General features: G+C 43.0%; 1 protein-coding gene across 1 annotated transcript in view; it reads right to left on the bottom strand.

The window, feature by feature from the left end:
- The window catches only part of LOC101170973 (voltage-gated potassium channel subunit beta-2-like), a 41,432-nt gene extending 21,281 nt beyond the window's left edge, over window positions 1-20,151 (bottom strand). Inside the window, exons 1-10 of the mRNA XM_023957072.1 lie at window positions 19,958-20,151; window positions 7,077-7,411; window positions 6,225-6,268; window positions 5,168-5,205; window positions 4,215-4,294; window positions 3,757-3,801; window positions 3,068-3,112; window positions 2,749-2,792; window positions 2,591-2,677; window positions 1,993-2,078 (exon numbers count right to left, since the gene is read on the bottom strand). Of these exons, the coding sequence (XP_023812840.1) occupies window positions 1,993-2,078; window positions 2,591-2,677; window positions 2,749-2,792; window positions 3,068-3,112; window positions 3,757-3,801; window positions 4,215-4,294; window positions 5,168-5,205; window positions 6,225-6,268; window positions 7,077-7,411; window positions 19,958-20,008 (855 nt within the window). The 5' untranslated portion in view covers window positions 20,009-20,151. The remainder of the gene's footprint in view (window positions 1-1,992; window positions 2,079-2,590; window positions 2,678-2,748; window positions 2,793-3,067; window positions 3,113-3,756; window positions 3,802-4,214; window positions 4,295-5,167; window positions 5,206-6,224; window positions 6,269-7,076; window positions 7,412-19,957) is intronic.
- Between the last annotated feature and the right edge of the window lie 1,409 nt (window positions 20,152-21,560).

Genomic DNA, 21,560 nt, shown 5'->3' with positions numbered 1-21,560 from the left:
AATGGGAGACTTGACATGTTAAGTTTAAAAAAAAAAATTTTTTTAAGTCTTTTATTTATTATTTTAAATGCTGCTTGCACTGTGGGGTGAGAGGAAAGCTATTTCATCTGTGCTGTATGTCTTATGGATGCAGCATATTTGACAATCAAGCTGACTTTGACTTTGACTTAAAAGGAGGGTGATGCTTGGAATCATTGAGCTTCCATTGGTAACCATGATAACCTGCAAAGAAACGCGTGTAGCCATCATTGCATTGCTTAAAAATGGCTTCAAAGGGGAGGATATTTTTGCTACTAAGATTGTATCACAACCAACAATTTATAGGATCATAAAGAACTTCCAGGGAAGAGGTTCAATTCTTGTTTAGAAGGCTTCAGGGCGTCTAGGAAAGTCCAGCAAGCGCCAGGATGGTCTCCTAAAGAGGATTCAGCTGTGGGATCAGAGTGCCACCAGTGCAGAGCTGCTCAGGAACGGCATCAGGCAGGTGTGAGCGCATCTGCACACACAGTGAGGCCAAGACTTTAGGAGGATGGCCTGGTGTGAAGAAGGACAGCAAAGAAGCCACTTCTCTCCAAAAACATCAGGGACAGATTGATCTCCTGCAAAGAGTATGGTGAATGGACTGCTGAGGACTGGGGCAAAGTCATATTCTCCCATGAAGCCTCTTTCTGATTGTTTGGGAATCTGGAAAAAGGCTTGTCCGGAGAAGAAAAGGTGAGCGCTACCATCAGTCCTGTGTGACGCCAACAGTAAAGCATCCTGAGACCATTCATGTGTGGGGTTGTTTCCCATCCAGGGGAGGGGGCTCACTCACAATTCAGCCCCAAAACACAGCCATGAATAAAGAATAGTACCAAGACACCCTCCAACAATAACTTCTTCCAACAACAGCTTGGTGACAAACATGCATTTTCCAGAACCATGGAGCACCGGGCAACAAGGCAAAAGTGACAACTAAGTGGCTCTGGGACCAAAACGTTGAAATTTTGGGTCCATGGCCTGGAAACTCCTCAGATCTTAATCCATTTGAGAACTTATGGTCAATCCTCAAGAGGCGGGTGGACAAACAAAAACCCACTAATTCGGACAAACTCCAAGAAGTGATTCTGAAAGAATGGGTTACTATCAGTCAGGAAGTTGATAGAGAGCATGTCCACTGGAACTGCAGAGGTTCTGAAAAAGAAGGGCCAACACTGCAAATACTGATGTCATTGTTGATAAAAGCTTTTGAAGCAAATGAAGTGCTTGTAATTCTATTTCAGTACATCACAGAGAAAACTGAAACAAAGATCTAAAAGCAGTTTAGCAGCAAACTCTGTGAAAACGAAGATTTGTGTCATTCTTAGAACGTCTGGCCATGACTGTAGGAATACAAACTTTTTATTGTCTTTGTGATATTTGACAAAACAGAATGCAACTGTTATGTTTGTAAGGAATACATTCTTCCCATTTTTGTGCTTTTTGCATTTAGCCCTATTTTACGGAAGGTCAGCGCATCTCAGACTGTGTTGTGGGTCAATCTTCAGAGTACGAGGCTGTTAAAGTCAGAGGAAGATAGAAAATGTCTGATAGTTGACCAACACCTTTTTACTGTCACTGGCTGCACAGCTTTGTGTTTGCTTTACATTTAATTTAACTTGGAAATAAGCGAAAAGATCAAAACTATATAAACTATAAATAAACAAACCATCTGATTCATCAGGATTGGTCCAGTTCTGGCACATGTGCAGTCATCGGTTTGGTGCAAGGCCACCAGGTTAAAAGCATGTACAAGATTGGGTACTGAATGGAAGGTGGACATTACTCCTTGGAAAAATGTGGTCATGGTTCCAAAGGAAAATTAAAAGGGATTTCATTTTTATGGCAGAATTCAGCAGAAGCATTGAACTGAGAATAGGAGTTCCTAAGTTTAACGTTGAATTGAGTTCGGTCTGGCTAAAGAACAAACCGAAAAATGTCAGTTGTGTGCAATAATGAGATTTCAGATCTCACCATAATTTCTACTGACGTCCATCGAGATGTGCCCCAATACATAGCCATTCCCTGGTTGATCACATGGGTCATTGCTCTCACCGTCTCTGACAAAATGCCCAAAGCAGCTGTCAGACGGAGTCGTCTGCTGGTAGACAACGTTCTTCACAAAAGAAAATGAAACACCAGGCCCCAAATCCAAGGCCTTTTATTAAAAAAACATTATAGGAGCTTGTGAAGATGAGTTTAACAAAAGAATCTTCTGTTCTAGTCGAAACAGATCTCTAACTATGACTTCATTAAAACTTGACTATGACTAATGACTAAGAAACCACTGTGTTTTCAGTGACCCTGTGTTAAAGTCATCAGCAGTATGCAGCTGATGCCTGAAGAAAAACATGTTGGCAGTCTAACAGTTAATACATCAACAGGAGTTTATAGATCAAGCAAATCCGTGGTTTAAATGAACAAAACCAAGATATAAGAAAACAATAATGATGAAAAAACAATAAGAGAATAATAATTTTAAGACAATAATAAGACACATTTACTAAATAATGAGTACTATAATGAAGAGTGATATAGTATTGGAGCAGTCTGCTAAGAACACTCCACTCACCTTCTATAGGCGTGTTCGGATCAGGACGATTTGCAAAAACCACATCCACATACTGCAGCTGAAGTCTGTCAAGGGAAGCTTTCAAACCTTTTTCACAAATGCATCCGCATGATTACATCTGATTACAGAAGCAGACTCGAGACTTATTGAAGTCCTACCTTCAATAATGTGTTTTCTTGATAATCCCCTCTCAGTTTCAGCTCTGAAAACAAGACAGTTTGTTCACAGCAGGACTTTTTCTGCTACAGAATCTACGGTATATCATACACAATACATGCTTCTATTAGGAGGAACATTAAAGACGAGCATCAACTAAATAAAAAGATTCATTTTGAAAGCAAAGTTCACTTCTGCCTTTGCACTATAGGTTAGTGTCAAAAAAGATTAATTGATTATTATGCAATTATCAGTATTGTTCACTAAATCCAGTGTGGCAATGAAATCAGAAGAGTGAGTTAGAAGAGAATATATACAGACTTTCCACCCCAGAAGATTTTAGTGGTGATGACCAAACTGGATCGCCTACAAAGACATGAGAATAGAAATGAGCCTCTGCAGGCTTTCTCTGTGGAACTGAACTGGAACTCTGTCACTGAAACCAAACCAGAAACCTCTGACATGGTTTAAGTCTCCTGCTGCACACATGCATCAAGCAAAGTCTGGTTCATGTCAGGCCCTGACTTTCAATATGGAAAAAAGAAACATTTTGGGTGATGTGGAGGAGGAATTGGAGGTGGAGGTGTTCTAGTCAAACAGACCAACACGTAACTGCTGAACATTAAAGGTAATGTCGCTCACAGCCATGAAACAGCCTACAGTCTGAGTCTTCTTCAGGTCTGTCCTTAACCTTCAACCCAAACCCAAAAGATCCTTCATACCTGCAACAGTGATGACCTGTTATCACTCTGCACTCATGTGTCTTCCTGCTGACTGATTGAGAGTCCTGTGAAGCACGCCACTGTGGTCATGCGTGTGATGGCTCCTATGTTAAAATGAGGTAACATTCTACCACATCACTTCACATGAGACACAAACTGGAACAAAACATGGCTGAGCTGGTCCATGAATGACAAACTAAAAGCCAAAGCACCAGAACTCCTGGTTTTACAGTCAAAAAGGATCATTAACACAAACAAGGTGAACATTTTGGGAAAACTCTACTTTACCTCCATCCTTTCTTCTTGATCATTCTTCCCAGCATTACTTCAGCCCTGAAACCAGCAGACAGTTTCACATGTTACACATGTGTATCCATGTGTGTACCTGTGCATCTGTGTAAATTGTATGTGTGCATGACGGTTTGCTTGTGTATACACAGGTGCATTTGTGTGTTTGTGTGTGTATGTGTGTATATACATGTAGTTGTAAGTGAATTCTTCTGCTGTGCTCCAATACATCTGTGTCCTCTTCCTCAAACATGTTTACTGAACAACAAAGTGGATTAAAACATGTAACACAGTCGAGTAAACTGGGAAGAATTCAGGAGTTTGGTTCCAGTTTGTTCTACAAAGCTACAAAAGCAAATGAGGCTGGAAATCAGAAGTTGTAAAGTCACAGAGTTCTTTATTCTGGAATCTCTGCGAGGCTAAAGGAGTGAAGGAAATGTCTGAAATATGATGCTTACCTTCCTCCACTGTACACTTCAGCTGTATCAAACAAATTAATTCCATTGTCATATGCAAGGGTCATCATTTCCTCTGCAACCTAAGCAGGAAAATCAGAAATTAGACACATAACTACTTTATAACCATGTGATCTTTTCACCTTATATAGAAATTATTTCTGTCATTATCTCAGTGATACACGATACACACACGTGCACATATGTGTCTCTGCAACCTGTAATCCTGCGTTCACACTGCCCTCAAAGACGTGCGTTCAGTTGACCACTTTCAAAAGCAAAGTCTGTGTAAATGCTTGGAAAAGTGATGGAGGCTTCCATGTTTAAAACTCTTGCATTCGTGCGTAGCCACGCAAGTTTCTACGACTGTTTTTGGGCTCTATGAATTTCAACACTCGTTCAATGGATGTGCGTTGAAGGTTAAACCAGGTGACCATTCAGGGACTCGGATTTGGTGGTGACGTTTGGATGGCGTCCCTTCTAATTCACAAAGTGCCAACCATTTAAAGACTGACCGTGGAGGAGAAGTTAATAATTTCGGTCTTTCATTAATCGGAATAGAGCTGTGAAAGAAAAAGGCTGGAAAAGGATATGCGGCATTTGCAACGCTTCAACATTTTTCACCAAGCCTCTTCCGGCTGTAGGTGGCAGGCTTTTGGGTAAGGATAGTCCAGTGTGAACATCATATGCTAAAGCTGCGTTTCAGGAGGCGTGTCACTGTGACACGCCTCCTGAAACCCAGGTCACATGCCCGCTGTGAATGTAGCATAAGACTGACAGAGTTAGAAAGTGAAGTGATCCTGCCATCTAAGGAAAGTTCTTTCTGTTTTGTTCTGTTTATCTCCATGAGCATCATCAAACGCTGCTTCATTTCCAGTGAAGGTGTTTTTTTTTCTGTCAATGTGTTTGTTTCTGCCATCTCTAATCTAGCCGGTCCAAGAAAAATGTTCTGCTACCTGTTCTGTGATCTGACCTCCAAATGTAATCCAGGTCCCTGCAGAGGACAAATGAGGACAAACTGTCACGCTGACGGGACAGGATGTTAGGAGGAAGAAGACATTTGATGAAGGACAGAGACACTACGCATGCTTTAAAGTCTGCTACTTTGATGTTTTACACGGCAGCTTTCACTATTAAAACTTAAAAGGTTTTGCAGATATAAAAGCCTTAAAGGGATTGGATCATTTCAAATTAAATTATTTTCCTGTTGGTCAAAATTATAACATAATATACTATTATGTTTGCTCTATCCATCTTCAGATCCCGCTGGATCCCTTTCAGGGTCACAGAGTTGCTGGAGCCAACCCAGCTACTGTCAGGTGAAGGCGGGGTTCACCCCTAACAGGAGTCCAGTCTGTTGCAGGACCATAGACAGACAGACACACACACACACACACACACACACACACACACACACACACACACACACACACACACACACACACACATACACACACACACACCAATTTCCCCATGAAGCCTGTTTTTGAACTGTGGGAGGAAAACTGAGTGTCAGGAAAAAACCCACATGTGGAGAATCAGGAACATGCAAGCTCCACACAGAAAGGTCCCAGCCAGGATTTGAGCCACATAAGAGGACTGGGTTCAGTCCCCCAAAAAACTGATCCCATTCTGCCTCTGACCCGAACTACTGCTGCGGTTGGAACAGAAGAAGAACCAAACATTACACCATTCTGGATCAACTCACTGAACAGAGTACAGAAAAGACAGAGCCAGTCAGAGGAGAACCCATGTGTCTTTAGTTTAAGTCTCCTGTTGTTAAACCTGAGGACCATCATGGAAATCATTGTCACATAAAAACCACAGTTCATGTTTCATGCTTTTGTGTTAAAGTGACAGATGATCAACAGAAAATGAACAACAGGACTGTAAACGTATGTGTGGAAAGCAGAGGCTACAGCAGAAGAGGATTGTTTATTTATCTTCACACATTTGTGGTTTTGTAGTTGCAATCACAATGGATCTGTCAAATCACATTAAACCCATACTTGCCTAGTCCAAGACAGGACACCCTCAGCCCTGATCTTCCCAGGTTTCTGTTGGCACAGAAATGATGAGTTAAGGCCGTGGAGAAAAACAACTATATTCTACTATCAGTAGGTGTGAACCTGCATTAACCCAAGCTGGGCACTTGATCACTGGACTCGGCAGTTTCATCCATGTTAATGTGCTGCAACACGTGCAAAGTCTGGAGGGCTCTCCTGCAATCTCTGCAGCTGTGTTTGTTTGGCTAAAGACATGAACTGTCTTTGTCACAAACCCTCAACCCTCCTGTGCTGCAGACCTTAAGATCTCCACCTTCATGATCCAATCAGCATCCTCCTCTTTACATTTCAGTTCTACTCTGTTTTGGAGGGAGATAAACGCAGATCAGGGGGGCCTCCTGACACCAAGCAGCATTCCCAAGAATCCCTGTCAACAAAAATGAAGTCCTGATCTTTCTTGTTTGTTTCTCCTGCTTTTGTCTGCTGGAGGCAGGTGTTACACACCCTCCAGTACAGTGGGTGGCAGTATAGCTCTTTTCATTGATTTACCAGTAAAAACACGTGGAAGGGTTTGTGTGAGATTTTGACTTGAGAAGGCGATCCCTGGAGAGGAAACAAGTCTATGATTGGTCATATTTCTATTCCAGTTAAGCTCAGTTTTTGGGGGGTTTATGGTCTGATGAGCTGACATGAGCCTGTAGGCTGATCATAACTGACCACATTTCCTAAATGTCTAGACTCAGGGAGTCAAACTGATTCAGCCGTGCACTGACCTTCTACTGTGAACCTCCTCTTGACTCACCCCAGTCTGTAACTGTATTTGTCTGTAGGAGGATGACTCATGTCTGCACCTCCTTACCTGTAATACATGCCGGTGGTATAAGACACTGTGTCCTTTAAAGAAACGTGGTTCATCTTGAGAAAGTCCTCCAGGTTTTTGAGCTGGGCGGCAGCACGGACCTCCTTCAGGCGCTGAATCTCTGCTAACTGGCAAATACGCTGACGCCTCTCCTCGTGCTCCAGGGCTTGTTCTGGCAAGAAGCAGCTCAGGCCGCCATGAACGTTGTCGCTCATGGATAACAGGGACAGGATCCTGCCTCCAGACCCATCACTACTGATGCTACTGCTGCGAAAACTGCCGCTGCCGTCACGGCTCACAGGTGGAGCTGGAACAACTCCACCAGGCTTAGGCACCTGGAAATCCACCCACAAGCACAGAGAAAAATCAAACTGAATGAACCTTAAATTAGAACCGCTGAAGGCTGTTGTCTGTGTTGTCTCCCAACAATGAATGAACTTTGAGTTCATTTGAGCTGCAGATGCTGTGAATTGGAATTGGCATTGTGAAAGTGTGAACTGTGATCTGAGCTGACATTGAAAAAGACAGGTTGAACTTTTCTGGTCTAAAGGAAACTTCTGCAGTTCTACTTAACACAAATGTTCTCCTCTGTTGTTTCAGAAAATCTTTGAGCAGCAGAGGAAAATGTTTCCTGTTACTTTCATCCTCCACAGAGGACAGAGCATTTACTTTGTTTCAAAGTAAAAGCACCTTCAGTGCTTTGAGTTTAGAGTAAAAGTAAATTGTGATTACATCAGATGTCAGTTATGTAATAGCATTACATTTGCTTCCTAGCATTTTAACGTTTTCTCATGAGAACAATACTTCCCCATTGGTTGATAAAGCTTTTAATGCTGCAGCTTTCTCATGAATGATGAATATTGTGGGCACATTAAAGTTTTAGGGTTCAGAGTTAAACTGAGTGAAGCAGAAAAGGAAAACTAACAGACTTCATGAGTTCAGATCTAAGGCATATATTTTTAGAAGCTTTAGCAATGGACTTCTTTTACTTCTTATAGTATGAAATGGCTTTACCCAATTTATTGCCTAATTAATCTTAATTCAGTGATTTAAATGAATGAGTGAGAAAGCCTTGACAACTGTTTTAAAACATAGTTTGGTGTGTTATTGGAAGTGAAATACATCCCCTAAAAACTTTATCTTTAATCTTCATGCATTATTCTGATATTCTTCGATAAAGAAAATTTAAAAGATGCGGTTTCATAGCTGCTTCAGACGCAGACAAAAAAAGTCTTCAGCTACCAGCTTCTCTTTTATGGACTGGACTATTGGTTTCAGTTCTGGAGTCAGACATCTTGATGTTTAGTCTGTAGAAATTAAACCTTCTTTTTAAATGTCTATAGGTAAGAATGTGGGGGGGGGGGGGGGGGGGGGGGGTTGAGCCACAGCTTCAGTGTTACTGCTAAAGGCTCCGAATCCTGGGGCTCATTTTAGGATCCATATGACAGACTTTAAGCCCCTCCCACCAACCTTCATATTTAGGGATAGAGGGAGGGGGTGCAGAGAAAGGCCATGGCTATTTTAGCAAAGGCTGTGGTTAAAGATTGACACGTCTCCCATCACCAATTCCTCTACCTGACCTTTTCAAACTAAGAGAAATACTTTCACAAAGTTAAATTTGTTGCACAAGTATTATCCGTCAGTAAAAAGGTTTCGTATTTCTAATAAGAGTTTTAAGTGTCTGTAAAAACATTTTGTACTTGTTGAAAAAAAAATTGTCAGTCTATAAAGAAGTTTATTTTACATGTAACAAGAGATTTGTGTGACTGTTAAAGGATTTGGTATCTGTAGAAAGTAAAGTGTTCATCTGCATACAGATTCTGCAATTGTCCACAAAAATTGTCCAATTGCAAAAGTTTTGTGTTTGTAATTAATAACGTGTGTGTCTGTAAAACTGTTTCATAACTAGTCCTGCCGCAAAAATGCTGTTGCACCGTGTGTGAAACGTCACGTGCACATACAAGCATGTGCATTGATCTACAATCAAGTAAAATCTTTTGCTTCTCAATGAATCAACCAATCAACAGCCTTTCACTGTCACCCAATCGGTGAGCTGCTTGGACCAGCCCATTCCATGTCTATCTATAAACAGGAGAACAAACAAAACAGAACAAAATATTTCTTCAAAAGGTTTAAGATATCACCAGAATTTCCTGACATTAATAATGGTGAACACTTTTTGTTTAGTCTTGGATAGTTGGCTGGGTGTAGGACTGGGGGGCACAAGGGGTTTCATCCATCATGTTTCCTTGGGCAAGGCCAGTGATGCTTCCACCTAACTAAAAACAGGGTTGTCAGGACGAACACCCACCATACAACTCTGTGAAAATCAGTGAAAACTGATTCACTGTGGCTAACTCTTATGGCTTGTGAGAAAGGTGACCAACAACTGTTGTAATGAAATACATCACAAACCATATTTCTGTTTTTTTTCCACCATTTCATCTGGTCTCCTTTGTGTGGAATTTATTTTTTCCGACATGGATATCGTCCATCTGATGGTCCAAGCAGTGCACAGGTGTGTTTTCTCCTGATGGACAATGTCACAACATGAATCTAATGTCTTAGTCACATGCACCCATGTGGGGGCTGTGGGGTTTTGGGATGTACGAACCCATAGAGGGTGGGATCTTCACTGGTGTCCATGGATTACATGAAATCTTTCCACCTTTATCCACCTTTGTCATGGTAGGGAGAACATGTCAATGGAAGGGGGGGGGGGGGGGGGTCATCAGGACCCCACAAGATAGCACAAGGGTTATGGGACATCATGAAAATGGAACGCACCCTTGTTGTGGGTGTGGTAAGTGTATAGTGGAGTATTTTTAAGGATAATGTAAGTGAAAAGCTATTATGATGATGCTGTTGTATGGTGCTCTAAAGCCACACTTTCGTCTTTAACCCTTGTGCTATCTTAGATGACCCCCCCTTTCATTGACGTGTTCTCCTTACCATGACAAAGGTGGATAAAGGTGGAAAGATTTCATGTAATCCATGGACACCAGTGAGGATCACAAATCATTGAAGAAAAAAGGTTCAGAGCACTGTCTAGTGGGTCTAGATGACCCAACTCCGTATTTTAAAATGCCTAGGATAGCACAAGGGTTTATTAAGTGCGCTCACTGGTTTACTGATCGTGTGCAAATGCCACATGCATGGGGTGTGCACGTGATGCGTAAGTGCCCGTAGGATGTCCACACATTCTCAGTTCCTCATTTCTAACAGTCAGGCTGCAGGAGAGAAGCACACATATATCACATAAACAGTACTATCAGGCTCCCTTGTGCAGCGCGCAGGGTCTGAGTCACGTTGAATAAAATGAAGAATCTGTAAGACAAGCCTGCGCCTCACCTACTTCACCTACACCAGGGGTGGCTCTTGGACAATGAGCGTGCGGCTCCTTGCGTCTCGTCATATTTTCCATATCCTGTGCCTCATTTCATAATTTTTCCCTCCTAAACCACACTAAAACCATCAGAGGGTATTAAAAATAAATAATTAATAATAAAAGTAATTTGGCAGTGTGTGTGTGTTTGATTCTGCTCCCGACACATACGTGACCGCCAATCATTTGCGCAGGTTACGCCCACTGCCGGAACACATAGATAAAGATTGATAAGTGTGCAGACCGTTACCCTCATGGTCAAAATGGTGAAATTCAGAATATACAGATAAACACAGGATGTTTCTGGAAGAACGGGAAGATTCTTACTTTTTACTGAACAGAATGGCGTCACGGTGTTTATTATTATGAGCTTTTGGAAGCAGTAACATTGGTCATGGCAGAAAAGAACAAAACGTATCCCGGAGAAAATGAAAAACTTCTTGATTCAAAACGGCAATCATTCCACTCTCCTTCTTTGTGGAGCTCACAGCAGAAAGCTGCAATCAGAATGAATGAAGCGCAGAACGTGACGCTGCTTGCGCAACTGGACGGAAACGACCGCAGATCACTTTTCTCATGGATCCTTTAATGCAGAGACTGACTGCCTGAGATCCCCGCTTGTCACTGATGAGGCAGCGAGAGAACCGAAGATAAATGAGCAGAAATCTCTTTGAAAGAAGGCCCTGTTATAATTTGGAGAACAGACATCGTATGAGGTTCCATTTGTGCCAAAAATATCAAAATGTGTTTTTGCGTCCACTGTTATGTCTTTGGTCCATTGTCTATGTCTACTGATCGTGTTTTTGCGTCCACTGTCTATGCTTTGGGCTCATTGTCTATGTCTATTGAATGAGTTCATTTTACATTGGTTCATGTCTATGTACTACTAAGCAATATCTTCTGCATGCCCATGATTCTTTGATTATTACTTTGTATTAACTTTGTGATGTAAATGCTTGCTTTATCCTTAAACTTTATCTTTGTCATTGTCCTTATCCCATGTCGTCTAACTACGACGTCAGGAAGATCCTTAGCAACCGTTGCTAGTGTCGTTTGCTATGTCGTTTCACGTGTCGTCAGGAAGATCCTTAGCAACCGTTGCTAGTGTCGTTTGCTACGTCGTCTCACCATGTCGTCAGGAAGATCCTTAGCAACCGTTGCTAGTGTCGTTTGCTACGTTTTCTCACCATGTCGTGTCCTTAGATCTTGCTGTATTTCAAATTGTGCAAAGGTCGTCAGAGAAGTCTTTTGTACGGTCGATAAATTGTTTCCCGTATTATTACGGAACAAAACACTTAAAAAAAAAAACCTTTATTGACAATCCTGCAAACGCGCACTGCCAGAAAGAGGAGGGGGGTGCAGCGTACAACGGTTTCACGTTCCCGTTTAAAGTTATTTAGAGTATGGCTTTAATTTAATCTTGTGATGAAACTATTATTTCAAATTATTTTGAAAAATGACTGATCTTTATAAAATATGTTGTTACAAATCTGATGGATAAACGAGAAGCAGACGGGCTAATAAGAGCCTTATACTGGTCCCGAGTGCACCATCTCATGGTCACATAAATAGATTAAAAAGAAAAGCTCAAAAACCAGTCAGTATTCGACTGTTATATTCATAATTAGTGACTCGACCCACTAAAATTTGAGAAGGTAACTCATCGAAGATATTTTAAAGGCCTCCTTGCAAGGCCCCCGTAAATCGTTCAGCGGCAAAAAAATAAATATTGCCATGGACTAATGACTTGAGGGTTTATTTCTGAACAAATACATTAAATCAACACCAATGTGTTTGTAATTTTATTATTAATAAATCAGCCACGTTTTTCATGATCAGAACACAGCACATTCATAAATAGTCTTCGTAAAATGTTCATATTTATTATGTGTCATTCTCCGCGTTAAATAGAAGTAGTTCGCCTCCAGATCAGGTGGTGGCGGTAATGCGCCTCTTTGTTTTCGTGTCAAGCGTTGTATGCATGCCCCCCCCCCCTTTCTAGCAATACGCGTTTGAGGGAATATCAAAATAAAGTTCATCTTATTTTTATTATTGAATTAGAAAATAAAATCAAAACTCTGGAGACTGCTTATGCTGCTTCTTCACAGAAACACATTCTGGGACTTCTGAAAAATTTAAAGCTGCAGTTTAATGACATCATCAATAAACAAACACAATTCCAGATACAAAGGCTTCGACTGGAAAGATATGAAAACTCAAATAAATCTGGCAAATTTCTAGCTAATCAGCTTAAAATTAATAAAGAAAAATCAACAATCACTTCTATTATGGACCAAACAGGGAATGTCACCCATGACCCGGTAAAAATTAATAATGCGTTTAAAGACTTTTATCAAAACTTATACACTCCACAGATCAATCCATCAGAACAAAGCATCAACTCATTTCTCAACAATATAAACCTGCCCAAGTTAAACGAAGATCAAATCACAAATTTAGACTCTCCGCTCTCGTTGTCTGAGCTTCATGAAGCTCTGTTACTTATGCCTAACAGCAAAGCACCAGGGCCTGACGGCTTTCCTGCAGAGTTTATAAGGAATTCTGGGAACAACTGGCACCAACGTTTAATAAAACGGTAAAATTTATCAATGAAAGCCAATCTCTACCACCTAACATGAACTCTGCCAACATTATCCTTCTTCTAAAACCAGATAAAGACCCCACGAGTCCTTCAAGCTATCGCCCCATTTCTTTAATTAATGCAGATGTAAAAATTATCTGCAAAGCACTAGCACAGAGAATAGAAAAAGTCACTCCTCACATAATTCACTTTGATCAAACTGGATTCATCAAAGGCAGACACTCGGATGACAATGTCCGCAGACTCGTTAACATAATAGACTTTGCCACCATCAAAAACCAGGAAATGACTATACTATCACTGGATGCTGAAAAAGCCTTTGACAGAGTAAATTGGAAGTTCCTCATTGCTGCCCTCCATAAGTTTGGGTTTGGAGAAGCATTCATCAATTGGATCAAAATATTATATCACAACCCCAATGCATCAGTTAGAACTAATAAACAAACTTCCAACAGGTTTTTTCTTGGAAGAGGAACTAGAAAGGGTTGCCCACTCTCTCCTTCTCTTTTTGCTATATTTATTGAGCCTCTAGCTGCAGCAATAAGACAGAATGAGAGTATTAAAGGAATTAAAACCAAACACAGCCATCATAAAATTAGTCTCTATGCAGATGACATATTACTGTTTTTAAGTAATATACATTCTGTAAATGAAACGGCAACAATCATTAATGAATTCTCTTCTATATCAGACTATTTCATTAATTGGAATAAATCTGTTTTATTACCACTGAACAGTAATGCGGAGCAAGGACTCACAATACCAGTTAAATCAGGCAATATAAAATATCTAGGTATTTATTTTTCCCCCAAAATATCAGAACTGGTGCAGCTAAACTACACCCCATTACTGAAAAACATACAGGACGATCTAACACGCTGGACCAACCTGCCTTTGTCCCTTATGTGCAAGGTAGCCACGGTAAAAATGAAAATCTTACCCAAAGTTAATTATCTCTTCTCAATGATTCCCACACAACCGCCATTAAAATGGTTCAAAACATTAGACTCATCCATATCAAGCTTTCTATGGAACAATAAACCTGCAAGAATTAGTCTAAAAACTTTAAAATCTGCAAAAAGCTGTGGAGGATTAGAATTACCTAACTTCCACAATTACTTTCTTGCAAATAGATTACAATACATCTTAAAATGGTTAAAAAATAATCCAGAAACCAACTCATGGTTAGACTTGGAACAGGCGTTATGTGGAAAGATCAACCTGTCAGATCTTCCATTTATTAGCCAAATAGTTAAAAAACAGGATTGTTTCAAAAGTATTAATATAAATGCCACTTTAACAGCCTGGTGGGAATTTCTCAAAATATCAAAATCATCAATTCAACCGTGCAAAATGACACCCATCTGGAACAACCCAGACATCCTCATAAACAAAAAAATTATCCACTTCCCAGCTTGGCAAGCAGGGGGCATAAAACAACTAGAGCACATAATTATTGATAGAAGATTCATAACTCCCCAGGAACTTCAAGACAAACATGGAATATATAACTTCTTGGAATATCAGCAACTTAAATCAATTATTACTAAAAAGTTTAAATACAGAGACAACGATTTAAAGCTACCAGATGTAGTTACCACTCTGATCAATTTCTCAATGAATAAAACTCTCTCCAAAATATACAAACTTTTATGTAATTTAGATAACAATATTTCACTTCCGACAACAAAATGGGATGCGGATTTGAGCATCAGCACAGATGAAAGCTTTTGGTCAGAACTTTGTCTAAACACCTTTAAAATGACAAAAAGTCCAAATCTGCAGCTAATCCATTTCAAAACTCTTCACAGAATATACTACACTGGACAGAGGATGTTCAAGATGGGTCTCAGCAACTCAGACATTTGTCAGCACTGTGACAGTAATCTACCCGATAATTACATGCATGCACTGTGGTTCTGCACGCCTGTACAGGCTCTCTGGCAGCAGGTATGTGCCGATCTATCAGTCTGGCTTAAGGTTTCAATCACAGCTTCACCGTCACTTTGTGTGCTTGGTGACATGCGTGCCATCGATGTAGAAGGAGGATTAGGCTCTATCATTTTCATAACTTTTTGCATTGCTAAAAAACTATTTTAATAAATTGGAAAAGCAAGAAAAATATAAATATAAGTCAACACAGAAATCTGCTGCTTGATCATATCAGCTTGGAAAAAATGTCAGCCCAAAGTTCAAGTAACTTTGAAAGAATTCAGTCTCTCTGGTCTCCCATAGCTAACTCCATGACTTAGGGGGTGGGGGGGGCCTGGTCGTCGCTGCTCCTTGCCCTTCTGCCGTAGGGCGGGGTGGGGGTCGGGGCCTCCGGGGCCTGGCGGGGGGTGGTGGGGGCTCCGTTGGTCGGGGGGTCGGGTCCGGCGCCTGGGTGGGGCGGGCTGGGGCGCTGCGTGGTCCTCTGGGCTTGGGTGTGGGGGTGCGTGGCGGGGGGGTGGGGTGGTGGTCTGGCTTGGCTTGGGGGGTGGTCCCTTTGCCTGTGCTGGGGGGGGTTGGCGGGGGGCGCTGCTCGGGGGGGGCCCAGCGGCGCTGGATGGGCTTCCCATCTACACCTGGGGCTGGGATCGGCCCTTCCCTGGCTCTGGGGCGGGACGGGACAACCCTCTTGGGGCCCCCGGTCGCTCTGGGTGTCATCCGCTTCAGCTGCGGGGTCTGGGGGGGTGGTGGGTCTTGTCGGCCCTGTCCTGTGGGGGGGCATTCTGGGGGGGGGGGGGGGGGGCACTATTGGTACGGGGCAGGGGGGGTTGACGGGTCGGGGTCTCCGCTGAGGCCATCGGCGGTTTCCCCGGCCGGTTGGCTGCCTCGGTCCCGTCGAGGCCTGACCAGAGCTCTTCTAGGGCCGGCGTTTGGGGGTGGGGGCCTGGGCTTGCTCCGGGGGGGGGCCAACGCTTTCTGGCTCCTCTCTCTCTGTGTGGGGGGGTGGTGCTGGGCCTGGGGTGTCGGCGCCTCGGGGGGTGGGGCCCCTGGGCTGGGTGGGCCTGGCCCTCTTGTTGGGGGGGGGGGGGGGACAGCTGTTTGACCACCGGGGGACAGTCTATCAGCTGTCCCCAACTTACCCCCTTCCTCATATAACCTCATAATAGGGTGAGGGTGTGGGGGGCTTAGCCTGCGATGAGCCTTGGGGGGGGGTTTACTAGGCAGTGGCCCCCCTCCTATGGTTGCCGTATGGAGTGGGCCCCCCCTCTTTCGGTTTTATTTGCACCTTAAACATGTAGGGCCCTTGGTAGGGGGGGTGCTTGGACATCACTGCCAGCAAGCAGCAGATGTCCTCCTAGCACCCTACCCGCCAATTTTAACCGCACCTTAGACATTTAGGGCCCCTTGGTGGGGAGGGTGAGGGGGCGTCACTGTGAGTAATCAGGAGATTTCCCCTTAGTGCCCTACCCGCCAATTTTAACTGCACGCCCCTTAGTACATACACCCCTCCCCCCTCAATATATACATCCCAACATAAACACACACACATGCACACACACACTCTCTCAAACACACATACACGCACACACATTTTGCAAGGAAGGTGGGATCTAGGACCATCTGTCCCCTGCCTCTTCCCTGGTGAGGGGTACGGGCCCCTTTGCAACGGCGGCCGTGTCCCCGGGGTGCCGGCTTCCTGGGCCCGGCGGTGCTCTCTCCGCGCGGTGGGGGGGTTCACATTACATCTGAGCCGGGGGTGTTCGTGTCCCTGGGGGGTGGGTTCTTGTCCTTGCTCCTGAGTGCTGGGCCCCGCCAAATTTCCAACTGTGGCCGAGCCTGGTCGGGCCATATTTACAACACCCCTTGTGGGCCCTCTTTTTTCCCCGGGGTTCCCCCCTCCTGGGCGGGGGCAGCGGGCCCCTGCCTCGCTCCTCCCTGGACCAACCGTGGGCCGGGCGGATGGCTGCCTGGAGTGCGGAGCGGGTCTCCCTTGGGGGGTCCTGGCTCGTACCTGGGGTTGGGGCGGGGGGATGCCCGGAACTCCTGGGTGGTGGTGGGGTGCTCGTCTGGGGCTGTGGGCGTCCTTCTCCGGTGGGGCCCTGCATTGGGTTCTCCCGGCGCGGCGGGGGGGCTGCTCTCCTGGTTGGGCTGGGGCGGCGCTCTCTTTCCCTCCGTGCCTCCCTGCTCTCTGGCTTTGGGGGCCTAGCGGCGGCCCTGCTGGCCCTGGCCTGGGTGGCGGGCTTGGTCGCCCGGGCGGCGGTTGTTCCCTGCCGGTTCCCGTGTGGCGTTGGGGGGATTCCGGCTGCTGCTGCGGTGGGGGTCTTGGGGTGGGGATGGCTGGGCACTCTCCCTCCTTCTTTTCACGTTCCACCATCCATTTTAGAAGAACATAAACACTCACCTGAGCACAGGTGTTAGCTCACCTTTGCACTAACAGTTTGCATGACTGAATGACTGAAATATTTCACACTAGTTGGTTTTAAGGCATAAGTATGCGTGTGAACACTATCTGTTTTGTGTACATGTCGACAGGTGGACATTTTTGCAACTAACAGGTGTGTTTATAACATTTGAGTGTGTGTGTGGACAGGCTCCGCTCTTTTTTTTTTTTTACATTTAAACCTTACCATAATGATTAACAACCAGTAAACCTGTCTGCTCTATGCTGCTTCATGGTCTTATCCCCCTTCCCCTCCTATTATCACCCCCTACCCCCCCTCTCTCTAACATCCCTCTCTCTTCTTCCCCTCTTTCCTTTTCCGTCCGGTCCAACACCAAAGATTTTCAGACATGTTTGAAATTAATAAAGTTTGGCCTCAATTACAAAAGGGGTTTATTCAGACATACCTTTGGTTTGTCTGAAGATTAATAACCCCTCTTGTTAAAGTAAAATATGTCCAACCCAAGAGGCCCTCAGCTCTCATCTGTCTGCCCAGCTGTTGGACAGGACAAGTTAAAAAAAGAAAAAAAATAAATAAATAAATAAATAAAGTTCATCTTAAAAACGTGTTGTCATGGTTAACCCTGACGTCTGCTTTGGTAAACATTTCTTTTTCGTTCTGTGGTAGTACAGGAAAAAATTTACCGGCCGTACAAAGGACTTTTCTGACGACTTTGGCAAAATTTGAAAAACGAGAACATCTAACGACAAAACACGGGGAAACGTCGTAGCTAACGACAGTAGCAAACACGGTAGCTAACGACAGCAGCTATCGACAGTAGCTATCGACAGTAGCTAACGACAGTAGCAACGGTTGCTAAGTCCTGACGACAAACTGAGACGACCAAAGACATAGCAGTGGACACAAAAACAGATTTTTGGCACAAATGGAGCTGATCAGAGAGGCTACAACTGGCCTGGGGCTTAGCCCCGCCTTCAGCCCCTAAGACTCATGGGAAGGGGGGGGGGGGGGGATTTTCAGTGTAAAACCATGAGCCAGGTAGCTGTTAGCAGAGTTGAGCTGCATGCCGTTTGGCTGAATGAGTGTGTGTCGAAGTTACCGGGTTCCTAATGTGAGCAGAAAGGAGGGGACGTGAATGACGCAGTCAGTTAAATTATAAATCAGCACTTGTTGGAATATTACTCCTTAGTATAAACTGATTCATTGCAATGTATTAATATTTAATAAATTATTTGCTTTTGATGCAAATGTCAGTCATTCAATTTTGAATAAAAAACATAAAAGCAAGATATTCTAATGAGGGTCAAAATTAATTTAAGTTGCACACAACCGAAATGTAATGTATTTAATACGTTTATTGTGAATATGAATGACTCAGACACCAGAAGGAGGCTCTGTCCAGATGTTTGTGTATTTGTTGGTGTAAGTATCATTGAAAAGGGAATGTTAAGACACAAAGAATTACCAGTTAAATGCTGTTGGATAAACGATGAAATATTCAGTTTTATCATCATAAATCTGACTTCAGAGGAGTCACATTCTCACCAGCATAAACCTTACTGCCCGTCACTGAGTAGTTGTGTGTCAGAGAGAGGCAGAGAAAAGAGTGAGATGAAGAGAGAGAGAGTGTGTGCATGAAATGAGAGAGAGGTGCCTGTGTGTGTGGAGGGGGTATCTGACCTCCAGGGTAGTCTCTGTGTTAACTCTGGCTAAGCTGCATTGATGTGTGTATTGAGGGTGGACTCTTTCCTTGAAATAAACACCAGTACAATACTTGCTGTCCTGTTGTAGGGAGAGGAGTGTGTTATGGACAATAATACGGCTTTAATTGCGTGTGTGTGTGTGTGCGTCTTGGCAGGTCAGTGTGTGATGTGGCTCTTTGACTCTCACAGTGAAAAAATTCGGCTCTTGGTGTCAAACTTGTTCGCCACCCCTGACCTACACTGACCCTTACATGTTGTATAAGTGTTCACCACGACCTGGGTTAACCCTAACCCATCCGCAACATGAATGCAGGAAAAATGTTTTTGAACATTTTTTCTCTCATCTAACGGTCAAAGATCTCATAAAGCTTTCCTTAAAACCCTTGTGCTATCTTAGATGACCCCCCCTTACATTGACGTGTTCTCCCTACCATGACAAAGGTGGATAAAGGTGGAAAGATTTCATGTAATCCATGGACACCAGTGAAGATCACAAATCATTGAAGAAAAAAGGTTCAGAGCTCTGTCTAGTGGGTCTAGATGACCCAACTCCCAACGTTAAAGTGCCTAGGATAGCACAAGGGTTACTGACCCCTGAAGGTGTTTGAAAAAAAACGGCTGTTTTTCTTTCCTTTAACTTTGTCTACCACACATTTAGATTTTAAAAATTAAACTTGTGATCTCGTGCTGCAAATTATTCAGGAGCAGTCTTTCTTCTCCTCCTGAGGTCTGAGAGAAACCCCCCATGCTCAATAAAGTAGGTCCGTCCTTCCTGATGGTGAGAATTATCATCTTCAAAAAGCACTTGTGAGAAGAAATTTGAGGAAGTGCATCAAGCACTTGTGATTTTCGGTACTCACCCGAGTGTTCGGCGTCCGGCCGATGTAAGGGTTCTGGACCATGCTGCTCATGGTGGAGCTTCCTGGCGGTAAAACTCTGCTTTGACTCAGTCTTTGGAGCAATGAATGAGCAGGATGTATGAAGACAACTGTCTGCTCCTGTTTTTGGTCACATGGCACTAAGAAAGCTCCCCTCGCTCTGCACAGGGCAAAAATACACTGAGAGATGAATTATTTAGCTGCACTGAGTGGCATTTGCAGAAGAAGCTTGCCTTTTGTAACAACCCTAAACATGCCAACAGTCTGCAGACCTTCTGCTGATTCATCTGCTCAGCTCTGCATCAGCTGTGATGATGACCATCGCAGTCTGCTGTTTGTCTCCTGTGATCCTGAAGCCTCCAGAACATTCAGCTTCCTCTCTCTGCTTTTTACATTTGTTCCATGCAACCAGATTTTTTTCTTTTTTTTTCAAACCCAAAATGAAAGTAAACACAAGAGTTACAAATAAATAGACAAATAAAACAAACAGTGCTTAAAAAGGAGTGGGCAGAAGAGAAAATCTTGTATGTTCCCACCCCCATTTTACAACACCTTATATTGTACATAAATCCGTTTACAGTAATTCATTCAAAACCTGCCATCAACCCTCTGTATAACACCTATGCAAAACACACATTTGCCCATTCCCTCTGTTCATTTCAACCATCTAGAGTTCCTGCAGTGGCCTCCTGTAGGTTTTTTTTAAATGCATGTAAACGTTTGGTTTGTTTTACACCTTCATCCAGTCCATTCCATAAATCCACAAATTAAAAAGCACATTTTCTGTTTTGTAGTGTGAACGCTGTCTTTTTTGAAGTTCAGCTGATTTCTTAAATCCTGGACCCCCCCCCCCACACCCCGCCTTAGTTATTTCTGGCTTTGTTTTAAGTGTCACTAGTTCCCATAATTTCAATAAACCCGACTTTCAAAACAGTGCATTTGTATGTGTCCCATAATCCACAACATGAACTATTCCAATAGCTTTTTTCTGTAACATGTACTAATTAGTCGTAAATAAGGAAGTATTATCAATGAATATATTAGTAGGCGAGCTTTTTGAGTGTATGACGTGTTTTTCCCAACACTGCAATGCTTTTAGCAAGCTTAGCTCTGACCTGCTAGATTTTGTGGCTTCCAGCTTATTTTGTGGTCCATAATTATTCCCACGAACTCGATTTCACTTTTTCCACCACATGAGGAAGAAGTTTTACTTCTAATTTTTTTAGAGCTTTTTATTTATTAATCATTTTTCTAAATTTCAGCCTAAATTCAGCAAAGTCTGTTGGGAACAGTGTTAAATGGCTTTCATTTCAACCATTTTTTCATTTTTTCAGTCGCTAAAACAAGAGCAACATGTTTTTTCATTCTTTGGGGAAGTTCTGCACTGTTTTGCACCATTATGAATCCGGTCTGCCTGATATGTTTAGTCCACATTTATGATGAGAATGAATCAATCAGAGAATTAATTAAGAATAAATCAAAGTAACTTGCTAAAAATATATATTTTATGTTATTTTTTTCAACTGATAGAAGTTCCGTCCCCTTATGAAAAAACAAGAAACAAATCTTTGAAAAAATGTTTACT

The sequence above is a fragment of the Oryzias latipes genome, chromosome 7 (genome assembly GCF_002234675.1).
Source record: "Oryzias latipes chromosome 7, ASM223467v1".
Lineage (NCBI taxonomy): Eukaryota > Metazoa > Chordata > Actinopteri > Beloniformes > Adrianichthyidae > Oryzias > Oryzias latipes.
The sequence above is the reverse complement of the archived record's forward strand: the minus strand, read 5'-3'. Positions and strand labels throughout refer to the sequence as shown.